Source organism: Octopus bimaculoides, chromosome 20, assembly GCF_046866305.1.
Source record: "Octopus bimaculoides isolate indiv1 chromosome 20, ASM4686630v1, whole genome shotgun sequence".
NCBI classification, from domain to species: domain Eukaryota; kingdom Metazoa; phylum Mollusca; class Cephalopoda; order Octopoda; family Octopodidae; genus Octopus; species Octopus bimaculoides.
The window spans coordinates 41,912,500-41,932,499 of NC_142947.1; the positions used below are offsets into that span (position 1 = coordinate 41,912,500).

Genomic DNA, 20,000 nt, shown 5'->3' on the forward strand with positions numbered 1-20,000 from the left:
ATCTTCTGATGTCCAGCTTTGTTCATTCGCTTTCTCCATCACAGATATGCTTGGAATAGTTGTTTGTTCAAAAGAGTTGTCGGCCTCTTTCTTTATCTCCCTTTGAAGTTCTGAGTCAGTGATTACTTCGACACTGTTCTGGATATCATCATTGAACGATGGCATTACAGTGATGACACTACCATTACCATTAGGACTGGGACGGAAACTATTCTGCAAGGACAAGGAGCTGCTCTCCAAATTGTCCCAATACTGTTTGCACACCTCCTCTTCCAAACTTATTTGTTTGAGAAAATTTTTCTCCACTACCTGGTTGTCTTCTTCTCCCTCTGATCTCAGTGACGAATTCCACACATTGTTTTGCCAAATTCTATCAGCCTGGTTATCTATATGATCTTGCAGAAGATTTTCAGTATTCTCCACAGTACTTACATCACGGTAATTATCCAAAAGTATTCGAGAAGAAAAATTGTCAGGGATAATATGAGAATCACAAGATGAAAGCAGATCCGCTGAAGAGTTGGCACTATCAACATCAATGGCAAAAACTGAATCAAAGGGACTCGGAAGTGAAGATGAGTCTTCTAACCTTGGATTTTGGAAAGCATAGTACATCATGTTCAAGACACCAAGGAAAGGCCAAACTTGATTGCTGCTCTCTGAAGAATTCTTCGACATTTTCAAATGGACGTATTTTTGTTTGAGTTCTTGCCATTTCTGTTGGCATTGTAAAGATGTCGTGTTTAAACCAAGGAGTTTCATTTTGTTTGAAATTTCCATCCATAATTCAGACTCACTTGTGATATGAGATGGTTTCATCATGAAATATTGTGTTAACGACCTCAGAAGAAGCTCTATGCTTTCTCTGGACCATACACCACAGTCACCTGCAAATAATAATAATAAGAATAAGAATGATAACAGTTTCAAAGTCTGGCACAAGGCCATCAATTGTGGAAGAGGGGCTAAGTTGATTACATCAATCACAGTGCTCAAATGGTGTTTATTTATCACCTCTGAAAGGATGAAAGGCAAAATCAACCTCGGTGGAATTTGAACTCAGAACAGAATGACTGACGAAATGTCACTAAGTATTTTGGCTGGTGTGTTAACCATTCTGCCAAATCAGCGCCTTACAATAATAATAATAATAATAATAATAATAATAATTAAGGATAATACAGCATTGTGGGCATGGCTTGAGCGAGGTGATTTTAAACATACCACCAAAAGCTGCACAAGACCAGGCTCTCACTAACAATTCAGTGAAGTATAACATCTATAAAACTTCTGACACCCAGAAAGAGTGTGGAAAATGTGACCCAATTGCTAAGTAGATGCGAAAGCCTTGCACAAAAAGAATACAAGCACCACCACGATAAAGTGTGTGTGTATCTTCATTGGTTCTTATGCCATAAATACCAATAAGCCTAACAACAGATATAGGAACCAGGATGTCCACTGGTTCAACCCAATTTTCGGTTTGCATGTTTCAACTAAGAATGCTGGAAAATGTTTTGCTGCTTTGAACAAGTGTTTACCTAAATCTAATCAGTATCCTACACCAACTCTGCTAATGTAGAGCAGCATAAACAATAGCAAAATGCAGCAAAGGTTCAATGACCCACCTACTGGATCTAGCGAACATTTGGATCTAAATACCAACCAAGGAGATGTAAACCGCATTGATAAACACCAATTATGACCAATTTGTAGTAGTTATATATATATATTGTATTATATATATATATATATATATGGGGGTTGTCTACTCCTTACAGAGTTTGACCACCTCCTGCACCTACACCTTAGCCCTTTCATGGCGTCTGATGTGGCTTTTTAAACCAGACAGTGTTTTGAAAAAACACCCACACAGATTGCACCTCTGGTTTGCACTACCAATACCTGCAGGTAAGTTCTGCTCATTGTGGATCCTAACATGTCTTTTAAGACCCCCACTGGATTTGCAAGCCCTCTGGCACACACCACATTCAAACGTGTGCACAGACATATAATCAGAATAGCTGGTTGAAGTTTGTTTTCCATGGGTTCGCAGGTGAGATTTGAGGCCAGCCAAGGACAGACATGGTCTGTCACAGACTGTGCACACAAAAAAGTCCTTGTCATTCACCTTCTCGATCTTTACATTTTTCCTTAAATATCTCTTGAGCCCTGCTTGCGTCATCCTGGCCTCTTCTGTAGGTATATATATATATATATATATATATATATATATATATATATATATACCTACAAAATGATGATGATGATGATCACAAGGATATTGTTTAAGATCAATATTATGATGATGATGGTAGCATGTATAATTTCATTTACATGTGTGTGGCAGGTATGTGAGCGGGAAAAAAATTGATGGAAATGTAAGAATGAAAATATAGATAATCAATAAGACTAACTAACTTGTAGTCTGCATGGAACTGGTCTCCTTCCAGGATGGATTTTCATTGGGCAACTGTACCTAAAAAAGTGCAGTGAAAAAACTGTTACACATGTCGAAATGAAATGATTTGTGACTCCCATGAAAAAATGTAAACTTGTACTTTAATTCATCCATGAGTTAGATTGAGTGAAAATAATAATTAATTCAGGAGAAATTATTAAGTAGAAGCAATAATCGACAAATGCTAGATGAAATGAAGATATGAAACGAAGGCGTAGGAGTGACTGTGTGGTAAGTAGCTTGCTTACCAACCACATGGTTCCAGGTTCAGGCCCACTGCGTGGCACCTTGGGCAAGTGTCTTCTACTATAGCCTCGGGCCGACCAAAGCCTTGTGAGTGGATTTGGTAGACGGAAACTGAAAGAAGCCCGTCGTATATATGTATATATATATACTATGTGTGTGTATATGTTTGTGTGTCTGTGTTTGTCTCCCCCTACCAACATCGCTTGACAACCGTTGCTGGTGTGCTTACGTCCCCGTAATTTAGCGGTTCGGCGAAAAGAGACCGATAGAATAAGTACTAGGCTTACAAAGAATAAGTCTTAGGGTCGATTTTCTCGACTGAAGGCGGTGCTCCAGCATGGCTGCAGTCAAATGACTGAAACAAGTAAAAGAGTAAAAGAGTATATACATTCCCAAATGGATTGCTTATGACACACGTCTCTGTTGCAACTCTTGCTTGCCAGTAGAAGTCATAAATGAGCTGAGTAGAGTCAGTGGATATGTAATTAAAAGAGTTCACATAATTATATTTATTTATTTAACATGAAGAACCTGATGATATTTGTGTGCATGTGTGCATTTGCATATGTACATGTGTGTATAAGTAACTGCATGTACGTATGCATGTGTGTGTCGCAGGGTGGATAACTAGATCTTTTATCTTCTACTAGTTTCAGTCATTAGACTACAGCCATGCTGGGGCACAGCCTTGAAGAATTTTAGTCAAATGAAAAGACCCCAGTCTTTATTTTCTTAAATAGACAGATAGGTATAATACAAAAAATAACAGATGAATGGATTATATGGTCTTCATTAAAAGACTGTATTGTGATGTATCATTGTACATTCAGTTACGTAAGACATACAACAGCCATAAGATTATACAATACATTACAATGCAATAACCTCGTAAATCCTCAAGCAACCATATGCCGGTCAAAATTTGATATGTTGTTAGACTGGCAAGCTCAACAGCATATCACATGAAACTCCATGTATGATAAACTGTAAAGAATCATAAGTGTTTAAAATCCAAGAGACTTCAAACGCAACATACAGACACAGACACACAGAGCTCAACCTGTCTGCCTTGATGCTTGTTCTCACCAGTGCTTACAAAAAAATAACCTATTAAATCCGGAAACAACATTCTCTGACTACTATACTACACTCCATCTACCTAAAAACACACAAATAGCTTCAACAGCAAACTGGTTCCAGATCTAATTAAAGCGTAGCATATCTAAGAATCAAGCTCCAATGGTTACTTCGCAACATCTGATGGAATCTGGCTGTGTCTTAAAACTGACCAGGCCAACTCAACAACATAAATAATAACAAGAAACAGAACTTACAATGTCATTTTGATACTGCCGAAGTTTCTGGCAAACTTCACACTCAGATACCTGTTAGAATAAAAAGATGCATTACAAACGTGTGTGTGTGTGTGTGTGTGCTTGCGTGAGAGAGAGAGAGAGAGACTGTGAGTGTATAGGTGCTTGAAATTACTATATAATGACGGTAGTGAGCGTCTCTATAACGCCTATTGTTACTAATTCTTGATACTTCAAATACTGTACTCCCATGAAATAAAAAAACAAAGAACAAAATACAAAACATGAACAGGCTCTAGAGAGTTTCTATGTTTTTTTGGTAAGTGAATACATTAAAAGTACAGGCATAGCTAAGTGGTTAAGAAGCTTGCTTAACAACCACAAGGTCTCAGGCGCAGTACAACTGTGAGACATCTTGGGCATGTGGCTTCTACTACAGCCTTATGTGAGAAATTGGCAGAGAGAAACTGTGTAGAAGGTCAGTGAGGGTGACTGTCTATCCTGACACTGCTTGAAACAAAAAATCAAATGGGTCTGTGTTTGTGATCTGTCACTAAGTGGTGCAACAGAGGTCACTAATGTGGGAACCAGGCTTAATAAATAAGTACTGGGGTCAATATAACCAACTTTAAAAAATCCTTCAAAATAGTGACCCAACATGCTTGCCATTCAATAAAGGGAGCAAGTAATTTATTCTTTTGCTATATATATTTTATCTTTTTATTTTCTCACCTGACAGTATTTTTGAAAGTAAAGGATTGCTTACCCATTTTTTAATGTCTTCAGTCAGTGATGACCAATAGTATTTTGAAGTAACCCGAAGCAAAGTTTTAGTCTCTCTCATATGTAACCCACTGGGGAGAATGTGGGAATACTTAAATACTTTCAATTGGTCAGCCAGTTTGTCCAAAACAATTTTGGGTTCTTCATCTATTTTCTCAGAGATTGACGAAACTAGGAGAAAAAAATACAAAACAAAGTTAGAATGATTTTATGAATCAAGCAGTCAATCAACAGGTTACTGATCATACATTAGCAAGAAAGTAACGTGTCTATAATAATTGATGCATGAGAACAGTAAAGGTCATGCTTATAATAATTGGTGCATTGAGAAAAATGTACATGTTTTGTCTTGCAAAAGATGGGTTACAGCAAATATTCTGCTCAATACCTCAGATTTGCTTGTCAGTTGTTAGTTGAACATTCTCTTGGTGGCTGATGATATGTGCATCCCTGACCATGAGCAGAAGTAGTGCAGGAGTATCATAGTCACGTGTTGAGAGGAATTCTTTGAAGTTTGAATAACTCCTCTCTGCCATGATGACTAAAACACTGAAGAGTTACCAGTTTCTCACTTAGTTCATCGCAAGGCTATGGTAGAATAAATATTTCTCAGGAAGATCAAAGCCAGGTCGATCTGTTTGTGATGCTAATTTCTTAATTACACAGTCATTCCATGCACACAACAAAATATGGTAGGAATTTATAAATAGAGGCAGAGTGGAAATGAATTTGAAAGACAGATTTATCATATACATACCATTTGTTGCTAATTTAGCCAGTATCCGAGCATCGACTGAATTCTGTGCAATCTTCCACTGATAGGCCCGTAGCTTATCAGAACTTAGTCTCTTCTGTCGATCATATTTGTTTGTTATTGATTTTGGAGAATTCTTTGCAATACTAATAGCAGACTGGAAAAGGAAAACATTTCACTGCATCAGTATATAAACACACACACACACACAGAGGCAACATATTAACACAGTTCAACCTGTCACATGGTCAGATTGTCAGCAATTAAACTGGTAATCCAATGAAGCTTGCTTAGTGAGGAGGGTAATTTGGTCACCCTGCGAGAAGAAAATCAAAACCCATCAAAGGGTGGAGGAACTCGTAAGACTCAACAGCCTTCCAACAGTGTGTATACAGAAGAATTAACCTCAATGATGAAAATCCTTGAGCCAGGGTCATAACGAAGCCATGGGGAGCAGCATGGCAGATGTGATGGTGGACATATTGATCTTCATTCAGTGAAACCACATGACAGTCTAGGTGGGAGAACCTCTTCAGCCAATGGTCAGTGAAGGGTCAACCAATCCAATTAGCAGATTGCTGCCACTTGATAGAACTGGCAATTCATCAACTCACTTTAGTTACTTAAGAACACAATGGAGTTCTGAGTCTCATAGTACACCAATTGAAGTTGGATAACTAGTAGTAGTAGTAGTAGTAGTAGTAGTAGTAGTAGTAGTAGTAGTGTGTGTAATGGTAGTCTCTCAAGTCAGAGAGAGACAGTACCAAGGAGCAAAATGTTTTCCACTTATAGCCCCAGGCCAAACAATAATTTGTGAGCGAATTTGGAAGACAGAAACTGAAAGAAGCCTGTCATGTGAACATATAAGCATGTGTGTATGTGTGTGTGTGTGTGCATGTGTTTGCACATGTGCGTGCAAATGTTCACAAACTTACAGAGTTATGCTACAATGATACGACTGTTTGTAACTGAGCTGCAAGTGATGATATCAGCATTTAAGGCTTGAACTGCAAATCAGTGAAGTTTGTGTCCTGGAATTAAAATATCTTCACTTGCAAAACAATTAAGAGATAGTGATGGCAAGAGCATGAAGCCACAGAAATCCTCCTTCAAATATTCAATCCACTTCATCTAAACCTCGCTAGAATGAAAAAATAGACATTAAAATATCAAATGGACGAATGATAACATGAGTTCCATAATATCTCTCAGACAAACATTGTATGGAATGGAGTAACTAAGATTGGTAATGTGTGTGTGTGTTTACATATGTGTATGTGTGAAAGAGATAGAAAGAGAGAGAGACAAAGGAAAAGTGAGAGATACAGAGAAAGAGTATTATGCAGGTTTCTATATTGATCGGTGGCACGTAAAAGCACCCACTACACTCTCGGAGTGGTTGGCGTTAGGAAGGGCATCCAGCTGTAGAAACTCTGCCAAATCAGATTGGAGCATGGTGTCGCCTCCTGGTCCACCAGTCCTCAGTCAAATCGTCCAACCCATGCTAGCATGGAAAGCGGACGTTAAACGACGATGATGATGATGATGATGATGTGTGTGTGTGTGTGTGGCCACATGTGAGAATATTCATGTTTTTAAGACACTATAATACTCACTTTTAAACGATTTCTAGCAATCTGTGACCTGACCCTCTGTTGATCCAAATAACGCCTGTATTTTTCTGGGTCTCGTTCTTTCAACTGCCGACGCCATATTGTACTGCGGTTGACCTGTTATGAAATATAAAAGAATATAGTTGTATGAAGATTAAAATGTTTTAAAATTGAAATATGTATGCATTTAAGAGCAAATGAGAGGAAAAGCTAAACTTCAGCTATACAAGACAGAAATAACTGCCATATCTCCCTGCTGCCTTATATATACAATGTGAGGGCTACAATATGGTAGCAAATCTACTGTCTTGTGTATGTATAAATAAGCCAAAAGGGAAACTTGTATATGATAGCAAGACCTGACACAAATAGTTGTCATATATTCTGAAAACCCACATCCTACTGTTTCATGTATGTATAAATGCAGGAACCAACAAAGGTGACTTTCACATTCTATTGTCTAATGTCTGTATATATGTTGGTAAGAACCAACGTGTAGCTCTGCACATTACAACTTTCTAAAAAATAGCAGATACATCTCCATATCACACAATGTTGTCACACACACATATATATACATATATATATACACACACACACACACACACAGAGACACACATGTATATACACACACACGCATATAAACACAAGAGGGTACCCAAAAGTATCAGGAAACGATCTGTGTGAGACAAGCCCATTGTAGTTCAGGCTTCCACTGCTAGAAGCCACTTGATGCAACCCTCAGGCATCAGTCTGCCGATCAGCATTGTACACTCAGGTCATACTGTCATGTGATGCATCTTTATCTTGCAGTGCTTCTCCCCTGTTCATCAATGTTTGCAATGTCTGAAACGAAGGAAGAGCATGCTTCTGTGAAATTCTGTTTTCTGCTGGGGAAAACGGAGGCCGAAACAGTTGTCATGCTTCAAACAGTTGTCATGCTTCAAACAGCTTACCAGGATGCTGTCATGAGCAAAACACAAGTTTATGAGTGATTTTTATGCTTTAGGAATGGTCACTAGTTGCTTGAGGACCAACCTCATTCAGAGCAACTGTTGACCTCCCAAATGAGTGGAAACATCATGAAAATTCATAAACTGATTTTTAGTTTTTTTATAATTCCTTGAGTATCTCTTTGGAGTTTATCATGGATGTGTTATGTCAGTGTGCATACTCGACAGAGTGTAAGTACCTTGAGAGAAAAGTTGGACTTAAGAAGCATCAGACGTGGTGTGCAAGAGAGACGACTGCGCTGATATGGTCATGTGTTGTGAATAGATGAGGACAGCTGTGTGAAAAAGAGTCACACCCTGGCAGTTGACGGAACCTGTGGAAGACCTGGGATGAGGTGGTGAAGCACAACCTTCAAACACTGGGCCTCACCGGGGCGATGACTAGTGACCGAGACCTTTGGAAATATGCTGTGCTTGAGAAGATCTGGCAAGCCAAGTGAGACCATAACCCGTGGTCTATGCCAGTGCTCTATAACCAGCCCACTTAAGAGTACCCTTCAATCATTGAATAATAAACTATGCTTATGAAGACTGTTGAGTCAAGTGAAATTGAAATTGCTGTCATGGCCGTTGATAGTACTGCCTGACTGGCACCCATGCCAGTGGAACGTTAAAAGCACCATTCAAGCGTGATTGTTGCCAGGGTCACCTGACTTGCTCCTGTGCTGGTGGCACGTAAAAAACACCATTCAAGCGTGGTTGTTGCCAGTGCCACCGGACTGGCTCCCATGCAGGTGGCACGTAAAAGCACCCACTACACTCTCAGAGTGGTTGGCGTTAGGAAGGGCATCCAGCTGTAGAAACTCTGCCAGATCAGATTGGAACCTGGTGCAGCCTTTTGGCTTGCCAGCCCTGTCAACCCGTCCAACCCATGCCAGCATGGAAAGCGGACGTTAAATGACGATGATGATGATTATATATATATTAGATAAATATTATATACATATATTATATACATATATATTATATAAATATCATATACATATGTATTATATACATACATATATATATATATGTACATGTATATATATATATACATACATATACATATATATATATATATATATATATATATATATATATATACATATATGTACATATATATGCATACATTACATGCACACACACACACACACACAAATACATACATACACGGACGATAAAATTCAGATTAAGCGTGCTCGAGAAATGTACACAGCATGCATAGCTTTTCATATAAATAGATTTCTTACGCCTGACCGATATATAAGTGTATATATATGTGTGTGTATGTATATCTATATCGAGAGAGAGAGAGAGAGAGAGAGAGAGAGAGAGAGAGAGAGAGAGAGAGAGAGAGAGAGAGAGAGAGAGATAGAGATAGAGAGAGAGAGAGGAAGAGAGAGACAGACAGACAGACAGACAGAGGAAGAGAGAGGGGAGGGGAGGGAGGGGAGGGAGGGGAGGGGGAGGGGAGGGAGAGGGGGATGGGATGAGGGAGGGAGAGGGGGAGGGAGACGTAGGGAGGGAGGGAGGGAGGGAGGGAGGGAGGGAGGGAGGGAGGGGGTGAGAGGGGGAGGGAGAGAGAGGGGGAGGGAGAGAGAGGGGGGAGGGAGAGAGAGAGGGGGGAGGGAGAGAGAGAAGGGGGAGGGAGAGAGAGAGGGGGTGGGGGGGAGGGAGAGAGAGAGGGGGTGGGAGAGAGAGAGAGGGGGTGGGGGAGAGAGAGAGAGGGGGTGGGGGAGAGAGAGAGAGGGGGTGGGAGAGAGAGAGGGAGGGAGAGACGCACACACGAACGTGCCTTATACAACTTACATCCTTTTCCCAGCCGCACGGTTCACACGCTGCATGCAAAAAAGCACAGTAGAATTTCTGTTGCAGGAAATAGCAACAGAAATGACGAACGAAAACGATTGCAACAGCTTTTCTATAACATATACATGACAGACACAGCGCGTATTGACTCAAATGGAAAGAAAATGAGCCTATAAATTGAAATAGCATAATGAATTTAGACCTTGTTGAGCCCATAAGCTATATAAATACTTCAGATCACTCGTTTAAATAACTACAGCAGAAAGTCTCGTAAAAATTGAAAAAATAAGCCTTTCATTAATTTTGAGCTTCTTATTGTATCTTGTTTAGCTAGCTAAAGCCTAAATCCGGTAGTGATCACCATCAACAAGCGTGTAGCTACAAGGTCTCTTAAACAGTTGATGATAGTACCCAGACCTTAAATCACACCTCGCCGTCTTTAAAAGGGGTGGGGAAACACTGTTTGAAATAATGAACAGTGAGAAATAGTTTTTGATCTGAGTCTAACCTGGAGGTAAACGACTTAAACGCTCACATAGCAAAATACAAATTATTTTAACTCTTTACGTTCTGTGTTGATAGTCCGAGGTGAACATTACCTTTCATCCTTTCGAGAATCGATAAACTAAAGTACCAGTGAAGTACTGAGGTCGATGTAATCGACTTGTGCTCTTCTCTCAAAACTATTTGTGCCAAATTTTGAAACAATTATTATTCAAAACCCGCCGAGGTCAACTTTAAGTTTCATCCTTTTGGAGTAGATAAAATAAAGTTTAACACTGGAATCGATGTAACTGACTTAACCCTTTCTCTAAAATAGCTGGCCTTCTGCCAAAATTTGAAAGAGTTATTTATTTAAAAGGCTGGAGAGTTAAAGAAAATCAAATGTCTTGCAGCAGTCAAAAGTTACGCCTCATTAAGTTGTGAGTTCAAATCAGTAAGTCAACTTCGTCTTTCCAGAGTCGATCAAGTACTGAAATCGATTAAATCGGATATATATATCCCATCCCACTATGAAGCCTGAGTTCTTTGCACCTATGTCAAAAATCATTAGTGTTTTATGTCGTCCATTATGTTCCGAGTTCAAATTGCCGTCGAGGTCGACATAGCATTTTACCCTTCCAAGGGTCGAAAAGAAAGACAAGCACTTTGGGTCAGTTTAATCACTCGCTCTTTTTCTCCGTCTTCCCCACATAATATCTGGCTTTGTGTCTCGACTATACATTCCCCACTCACTGGTCTAGTGCCTATGTCAGAGATCCTTAATTCAGAAGCAATTCTCTTATTATTAAACGTGAAGAAACAATAGCAAAATAGCAAGAAAAAAAAAGATAAACAGAATTAAAAGCCTCAAGAAATTAGAGGAAAATTTAAATATAACTCCACCCACTTCAAAAATGAAGAAAAAATTTAAATGTAACAAAGAATTTTCCAACGAACCCGTGATTTTCGGAACGTATGAAACATTTGTTGATAACTATCGTCCATGTTTGTTTTGTTGCTAATATTACTTCGCTGCATCTCGCTAGGTGTCGCTTGATGCATGATGTGAATGCGTGCGATCGACAGGCGGCTTTTTCTCTATTCTTTCTATCTCTTTCTCTTTCATTCTCTCAATCTCTCTCTTGTTATATATTTCTCTTAACCCCTGCTCTTTATCTACATCCCTTTTTTTCACCTTTTCTCTTTATTTATTTTTGTTCTTTTTCTCTTTATATATCTCTATTTTAACATCTTTTTCTCTTTCTTTCATTCCTCCATTTTACACTTTCCATTTCTTGTTTCTTCCTCGCTTTTTCCCCCCTCTCTTCCTCTCGATATTTTTGTTTCTCCACCGTTCTGTGTTTTCCTCTGTTTTCCTCGCCTTTTCGTCTATCTGTTTTCACTCTCACGCTTTCTCTTTTTATTTTTCCACCTTTTCTCTATATTTCTCTTTCTCTTTTTAACTCTCTTCTTCCCACTCTTTCTTTCTTCTTGTACAATTCTCTCTCCCCTTTTGTCTTCCTTTTTCTTCTTCTTTATATTTGTCTTACCTTCTTCCACTTTATTTCTTCCTCTCCCTCTCCCTCCCTCTATTTTACTTTCTCACTCTCTATCTGTTTCTTTCTTTCCTCTCTTTTTCCCTTCATCTCTTTCTCTCTGTTTCCTGTACTTTCGATGTGAATGATTGACACCTCATCTAATTGAATTATTGTCACGTTTTACCGAATCGGGTTTCATATTGTCCTGCTTCACTGATCGAACCACTATTTGTTGTGGACGAGTATGTGATGCTGTAACGTACATGCCGCTCCGTAAAGTAATAGCAACAAATGTGAAACGACTCAGCTAAAAATCAATACCAGTTCACCAAGTTGACCACAACTTATTGCCACAGCCTTTGACTTAGAATAAGTTGATTCCTTGTAAATATGTGTGTGTGTGACAACAAACATAAACAGGCAGTCAACAAGTATCAAGTCAGTTTATAACATTTACAGGCCTACTAATAAATATTATACACACACATATATGAGCTCAAACTCTCCCATGAAAAGGAAGGGCAGAGAAACAAGCCAGGGTTGTCAAAAATATAAAAACAAACCCTAAAGCCCTCTATAGATTTGCAAAAGTGTCTGCTTCAGTACGGTACAAGATAGGGTCACTGTTCGAAAAAAATGGCTCTCTGATTTGTAACCAGGTGTAAGGAGGGGGTGGCTTCGATCTCAAGAGCTTGGGTATACCAAAGTATCCATCTTCAGTTTGAAATTCTTTGGGCTTATGTGCTTTTACGCCTAGCTAGCTTGACAGCAATAGTACAAATTTCTATACCACGGACATCATTGCAGCACGCTACTGTTTTCTATATTGAGCATCTCTGGATTTCATCTATTCACTATATATATATATATATATATATATATATATATATATATTCAAAATTTAGGGAATGGAGTAAATAAGTCCAGGCTACATATGTTTCATAGCTCGAAACGAGGGGTTGTTGGCACTCCGTCGCTAACGACGTCGAGGGTTCCAGTTGATCCGATCAACGGAACAGCCTGCTCGTGAAAGTAACGTGCAAGTGGCTGAGCACTCCACAGACACGTGTACCCTTAACGTAGTTCTCGGGGATATTCAGCGTGACAAGGCTGACCCTTTGAATTACAGGCACAACAGAAACAGGAAGTAAGAGTGAGAGAAAGTTGTGGTGAAAGAGTACAGCAGGGTTCGCCACCATCCCCTGTCGGAGCCTCGTGGAGCTTTAGGTGTGTTCACTTAATAAACACTCACAACGCCCGGTCTGGGAATCGAAACCACGATCCTATGACCGCGAGTCCGCTGCCCTAACCACTAGGCCATTGCGCCTCCACCGAAACGAGGGATAGACCGCAAACTACTCTTCGGTCCAAAGATACCTTGATTGTATGAAGTTTACATTGTCGACAGGAGATCCCGTGTTAACTCGTTAATACCTTTCGAAATGCATTTCGATCGAATCCCCAACGAGTTAACACTGGAACTCTTAACGACAGTGTAAACTTCATATAATCAAGGTGTCCTTGGCCTGAAGAGTAGTCTACCCCTCGTTTCGATAATTTTCTACTTCCGAGTTTCCGCTAGCTATGAAACGTATGTAACCAGGACATTATCTACTCCATTCCCTAATGTTTGACAGTTCGTATATACATACCACAACCTATGTTGCTAACCGTGAACTCTGTGTCACCACCGCTGCTGCTGTCGTTGTTAGCCGTGTTGTTGCGGCCGTTTGTGAAATTATTGTGTGTGTATGGGTTCGCTTCTTATGTTGTTTGTGTCCATGCCCTTTATATAGATTTAGCTACTTATTTATTTTTAAATCTCAGGTCTATGACAAATATGTTTATTATTATTATTATTATTATTATTATTGTTTAGTAGTTTTATTTTTATAACGTGCTTTCACTTCACTACCGAGCGCAGCTCTGTGCACCTTGGGTATGTGCTGTGGTGCTCTTATGGTTACTGTATTGAAAGTGTTTTGCGTAAGATGTGTGCAGTGCCCAGTAGTGCAATTTTCTGTATGTTATATATATTTGTAAGTCCTGGTGTTTTTGTTATGTATTTGTCTGAATATTTTTTTATTATACCTAAGGCACCTACTATGATAGGATTTGTTTCTGTTTTTAGATTCCACATTCGAGTTACCTCTATTTCCAGGTCTTTGTATTTTGAAAGTTTTTCCATTTCTTTTAGAGAAACGTTGTCATCTGCTGGTATTGATACATCAATTAGAAAGCATTTTTTTTCTTCATGATCTTTGACAACTATATCTGGTCTATTTTCCTTAATTTCTCTATCTGTGTGTATTGGCATATCCCAGAGTATGGTTGCTTTCTCGTTTTCTGTGACCTTTTCTGGCGTGTGTTTATACCATCTTTTTTCTGTTGTTATTCCATAGTGTTGGCATAGATTATTATTAGTGTGGCAGAGCTGATCACTAGTTGTGATGTGGTGGCTTCCATGCCGGGCCGTGATTCTTGTTATACAGATGTTCGTCGTTCGTCGCTGGCTGAAATCTCTTGTCTGTTTATTTATCGTGGTGAAGCTGAGTCACCTAACAGAATCGAAGAGAGAGATGTGCCGCGGTGGTTTAGTTTGGTGTACATAGTAAGTCGTGTAGACGCTGGTGGAGATTGATGCTGGTTAGTAGTAATCGTAGAATCGTGTTGGTCATGACGATGATGCTGGTTAGTAGTCGTAGACTCATGTTGCTGATGTGGCGGCGTTGTTGGTGGTCATCGTTGGACGAAGCTATTGATGTGTCGCTGGCTGCCGCTGCTGCTGCTGTCGTGTGGTACACGGAACAGATCTCAAAGAGAAACTGAACCGAGACCAATTTGCTGGGTATGAGTTGCTCTATTTAAAGCGTTAAGGTGGCTCCAAGACGGTAGCAGAAAAACACTATCACGTGACCTTATTAAGGGCTGTGATTGGTCAGTTTGCGTTCTGGCGGGAACGGTTCGAAGAAGTTGCCGCTTCAAATAATAATCAGTCACGTGATGACAAGGAGATGGGTTCTCCGCTACGCCCGCGCTTGTTTATATTTAAATGAGAAGAATGGCGATAGCAGTTTTGTATCTAATGGCGATATGTAGTTTCACTACATATGTATATATTTATAATAGAGAGGAGAGGAATTTCACTCAAGTGTACGCTATATATATATATATATATATATATACATACATACATACATATATATATATATATATAATAAAAGATGGGAGATGCACACAAATGTATTAAAATTATGTAAACTGCGCATTTCTCTCTTTTATTGTGTGTGTGAATAGCTGTAAATTGAATAGAATATATTTTGTTGGATTCATGGTTATTATTTAAATAAATATCTTGATTTTCAAAAAACTTGCCTTGAGCTTTAGTTCTAAACAGTTTGACAATATTTCTTCAAACCTGTCACCTTCGTACATACATGGTTGGCACTCCATCGGTTACGACGACGAGGGTTCCAGTTGACCCGAGCAACGGAACAGTCTGCTCGTGAAATTAACAAGAAGAAAGAGTGCGAGGCAGTTGTGGTGAAAGACTACAGCAGGGTTCGCCACCATCCCCTGCCGTAGCCTCGTGGAGCTTTATGTGTTTTCGCTCAATAAACACTCGCAACGCCCGGTCTGGGAATCGAAACTGCGATTCTACGACTGCTGCCCTAACCACCGGGCCATTTCGCCTCCACTGAGAGTATTGTAGAATGCAGTTGTCTGAGGTGATGCCATGTGGGACCAATCTGAAATCATGTGTTTGCGAAGCTAACTTCATAACCGCACAACCACATGACTGAACATTTGTGTGAATTAAAAATTACCAATATTTCATGCTCGGGAGCCATTAGACAAAAGATATTCTCTACAGAGAAGCGTTTTAATTTTGGTTTTGAATAAGTTTCATTTCGTTTATGTTATTGCTTACAGATCGCAAGAAAACCCACCAAACATCTTTCACATTGTGCCTTACCTTGCTAAAGAGATACCGTATAATTGCAGTTCCCGAACTTATTTTGGTGCAGGAAACCTTTGTATGATTTTCTGAAAATCATGGAACCCATTCCTGTATGCTATATGGACAAACTTAATTCCTAAATTTTAACAGGACATTAAATGAAACCAAAATTGTTTCAGATAATTTATTCATAAAAAATGTAATAGCATTTCTTTGAAATATTGAACACTTTTTTTATGAAATAAATTTTGATTAGATTTTATTAAAATACCTTTTATTGCGGGACCCGAAGACTTTTTTCACGGAACGGTGAGGTGCCTCGGAACCCGTTTTGAGAAACACTGTTGTAGAGCCATCGGATTGTTGAATTCACAGGCGTTACAGTCTCCACAAATACAGCATTTACTTTCCACAAACGTACATTTGATTGCTTCTCTGTTACTTCTCTACGAATAATTTTCTTTTCGATGTTTAAAGTAGTTCTCTACCTTTTTTTAATAGCCGAGCCAAATCCCAAACCTGTATTCTTTTAAGGGGGCGCATCAATAAAAATAAAACCCAAGTCAATCAATGAAAAATTTATTATATTCAGAGGGAAGACCATTGGGGGCCGCCGGGAAGATGCTCCAGGGCCGCGTGCGGCTTTAGGATGTTACGAGAGTTTTTTTTTACCGCTAAAATATAAAACGACATTGTGAATAAGCAGTATCAAATGTTTCAACCGAGCTGCTTAGCTAACGAAACCAAGATCTCTTCGGCCACCTGAAGCAGTAGAGAAGGTAGAAAATCGAGATAAAATATTAAGTAGCATTAAATGTTCTAATGTTGATGGTTTAGCATAACCTTTCATACCTTTTTCAATTTGTGTCAATGTAAGAAATATTTCTTGCACATCCGTTACTACTTCTACCACCACCATAGCAACATACGTGTCAAAAATAGATCTGGTAGATTAAGGTTGACCTAGGCCAAGTCAACCACCACTGAAGACGTTGGCTTCTTAGTTGAGAAGGGTTGCTGGCGGAGGCAATACTGCGCCCTTTAATAAGGTAAAGGGAAAATGCACCTAGCAGTCTGGTAGAACAGGTAAAAAGGTGGAGAGGGAGAGAGAGAGGGGAGGAAGGAGAGAGAAGGTAGTAGAATCGCCGAAATGTCTGTCTTGTTGGGAAATGGTTATTAGAGATTTCGAACGAGCACGAATAGAAACAAATATATAATAAACTGCAACTACTACTACCACCAGTATTACTACAATATTTGTTACTACTACTACAACTATCATCATTACAACGAACACTACTGAAACATCTTGCAGTTAGAGCAACACTTTACGAAGACGGAAGAGATTTGAAGAAGAAAAGAATCCATTTAAAGAAAACACCACCACAATGGCAGAAATAAAACCCACAAAAGATCGGCAATTGACACAAGGTAATAGACACGGAAGCACGTGACCTAAGGTCACTTCCGGTTGCCATATTTTTTACTGTATGTATGTTTGTATGTATGTTTGTATGTATGTATGGACAGCAATCACTTCAATAATAACTGTACGACACATGCGCATGACGACACTAAACAACTGGTTGTTATCGTTGTAAGTCGCCCTTGCTACCGTCGTTGTGTTCGCATTATTGTTGTTGTGGTGGTGGTGGTATTCGTCAATGTTATGGCGGCACCTGGTGGTGGTGGTTGCACCCTTTTTTATTTTTTTCCTATTTTGATTCTTCAAGTCTAAGGAAAGTCGGTTCCCTTTTTTCCACCCCACGATTTTACCTTGTTAGGTCCGCACTCAGAAATAACGTGAGACCGTCTTAAATCTTAAGCATTTCAAACAAACAAAACCTTCATTTCACCACTTCCACGTATATACATTCATATATTCATATATATATATATATATATATATATATATATATATATATATATATATTACTTACTAGTCATCGACCCATCACCGGACTAACAACCCCGATCGTCCGCGCGTACAATTTAACATTTAAAAACAATTTATCCCCGATTTGTATTATATATATATATTTATATATAATGTATATGTGTGTGTGTTGAAACACCTCTGTTGTTTACCACCAACCCCACTAAATTACACGATCTTATTCTCATTTAAGTCGTATATATATATATATATATATATATATATATACACACACAAGAATCCGTATTGTGACCTGTTCAGGGTTTTCGAGACGGCCTGATCCTTTTCATTGCAAAGAGGAAGAGAAAGAAAAGAGGAACAGCCAAGAATCTTTTCTTGTATTTTTCATTTTCTCAATATATATATATATATATATATATGTATATATGTATGTATGTATAAAATATTGCAGACCTAACAAATGCAGGTGAGTTTTTTTTTCCACTTTTATAAAATGGTATTGCAATAATTACCTTACCGTGTTTTACCTGACTAGGTGATATAATATGTAGTTTTTTAAGTTTACACGTCTTAAAAGTGGTTCATTTTATATATATATATATATATATATATATATATATATATATATATATATATATATATATGTGTGTGTGTGTTTGTATGTATGCATGCATATTTGTATCTGTTTGTGTATGTGTTTATAATGTGTGTATATATATATATATATTTGAATGTGTAATATGTATTAGTAAATTGCTCACACTCGTGTATGTGTGTAGTGTCCATTATAAGTAATATGAAATGCATATTTCATAAATTACATTTCTATAGATCGGTTGAGGGCACTCGTTGTGTGTGTGTGTGTATTTGGTCAGGTAGTGTTAAAATAGGTAGTAGAAATAAGGTCAAATTCATAAATAGTCGATCATGATTGCGGTGGAGATATCAAGTTGTGGAAATGAAAATGTTGACACTTTACTAGGTCAGTCTTTACTTGCAATTCCTGTTTTTTTTCTCCTCCCCCACCATCTCTCTCTCTCTTTTACGGCAGTTTGCTTGCACCCGCTGGCTGCATATTTTTTGGTCAGGCTGCTCTCACATCTCGCGCCTGACTGCGGTCAGTTTGCATCCGTCTCGTGTTTGTCTGCATTTTGGTGGCCGCATGTCTGTGGTCAGTGAGTATTCCTTCTAATCAGATTGTCAGGGGTTGAGTTTATATACACTTGCTTATCAGCCATACACGTGCTGACTGAATCGACTGTTTACAGGTACTGATTGTTATGGTGTGGTCAGTTTGTACTTGGTAACTGGTCAGCAAACACCCACTGATTATCATTGTCTGGTCAGCAAATCGTGTGTAAATAAAACTTGCAGTTTCTACTGATTGCGACTATTTGGCGCTTGCCAAACTGTCGACAAACACCAACACTGAGATAATGGATTATTTAAGCATTTCGATAATTTCTGAATAATTCAGAATTATAAGGAATTAACAACGTAACACCTCATGTATGGAATTATATTTCACTTGTGTTCAACTGAGAAAAGTAATGGAATATTATGGGAGTTAACCTGGATCTAATTCAGTATTAAGGATATGATTTTAGCACCTTGAACCGAATATCTGCAAGATTCATTTCATTAACTCATTTGTTACCATATTTCTGTTGAAATACATTGCCATTGATTCAATTAATTTTGAAAATAATAAAGAATCGGTCGTTATTTATGCTGTTTGGAACGTTGAGGTTTTAATGGACCACCACTTTAACATATGTGTGGGTAACCATGTAGCTCTAAACGTGTTTTCTTCTGACCACTTCTCTTAAAGTTTAACCTCTCATATAACATAAAGCTGCCTCCCTCTTTTCTCTGTCTCCAATTTGTTGAAAGGAGTCTTAGTCTTGTCAGCTGTACTTGTAGTGTCAAAAAAGAAGCACTCTGTACACTCTGTCAACTGGTTGGTGTTTTGAAGGGCATGTACTGTAGACACCTTACCAAAACTGACATTAGAGCATGATGCAGTTAAGACTTACCGGATCCTATCAAACTGTCCAACCCATTGCAACATAGAAGACGGGCACTACAAAATGATGGTGATGATGACTTTGAATCAGAAAGTTTGTATCAGGAAAAGAGTTGGTTTC

The 20,000-nt window shown here is 38.7% G+C and overlaps 2 protein-coding genes across 10 annotated transcripts in view; one reads left to right on the forward strand and one right to left on the reverse strand.

Annotated features, from left to right (window-relative positions):
• The window catches only part of LOC106874156 (uncharacterized), a 67,369-nt gene that overhangs the window by 1,090 nt on the left and 46,279 nt on the right, over positions 1 to 20,000 (reverse strand). Inside the window, exons 1-7 of one of the 3 annotated variants that reach the window (XM_014921780.3) lie at positions 11,415 to 12,422; positions 7,174 to 7,287; positions 5,561 to 5,714; positions 4,787 to 4,974; positions 4,042 to 4,092; positions 2,422 to 2,479; positions 1 to 887 (exon numbers count right to left, since the gene is read on the reverse strand). The exon at positions 1 to 887 is cut by the window's left edge and continues 1,090 nt beyond it. In XM_014921780.3, the coding sequence (XP_014777266.1) occupies positions 1 to 887; positions 2,422 to 2,479; positions 4,042 to 4,092; positions 4,787 to 4,974; positions 5,561 to 5,714; positions 7,174 to 7,287; positions 11,415 to 11,519 (1,557 nt within the window). In that variant the 5' untranslated portion in view covers positions 11,520 to 12,422. Of the gene's footprint in view, positions 888 to 2,421; positions 2,480 to 4,041; positions 4,093 to 4,786; positions 4,975 to 5,560; positions 5,715 to 7,173; positions 7,288 to 9,335; positions 9,415 to 11,414; positions 12,423 to 20,000 lie in introns of those variants that run through there. The other 2 variants (XM_089338432.1, XM_089338433.1) reach the window with 2 other exon arrangements.
• Positions 16,653 to 20,000, forward strand: part of LOC106878766 (short-chain collagen C4) — a 54,792-nt gene continuing 51,444 nt past the window's right edge. For 2 of the 7 annotated variants that reach the window (XM_089338434.1, XM_089338435.1), the window contains exon 1: positions 17,437 to 18,319. The gene's annotated coding sequence lies outside the window, so the exon portion shown is untranslated. Of the gene's footprint in view, positions 17,388 to 17,436; positions 18,320 to 20,000 lie in introns of those variants that run through there. The other 5 variants (XM_014921782.3, XM_014921781.3, XM_052975019.2 and 2 more) reach the window with 5 other exon arrangements.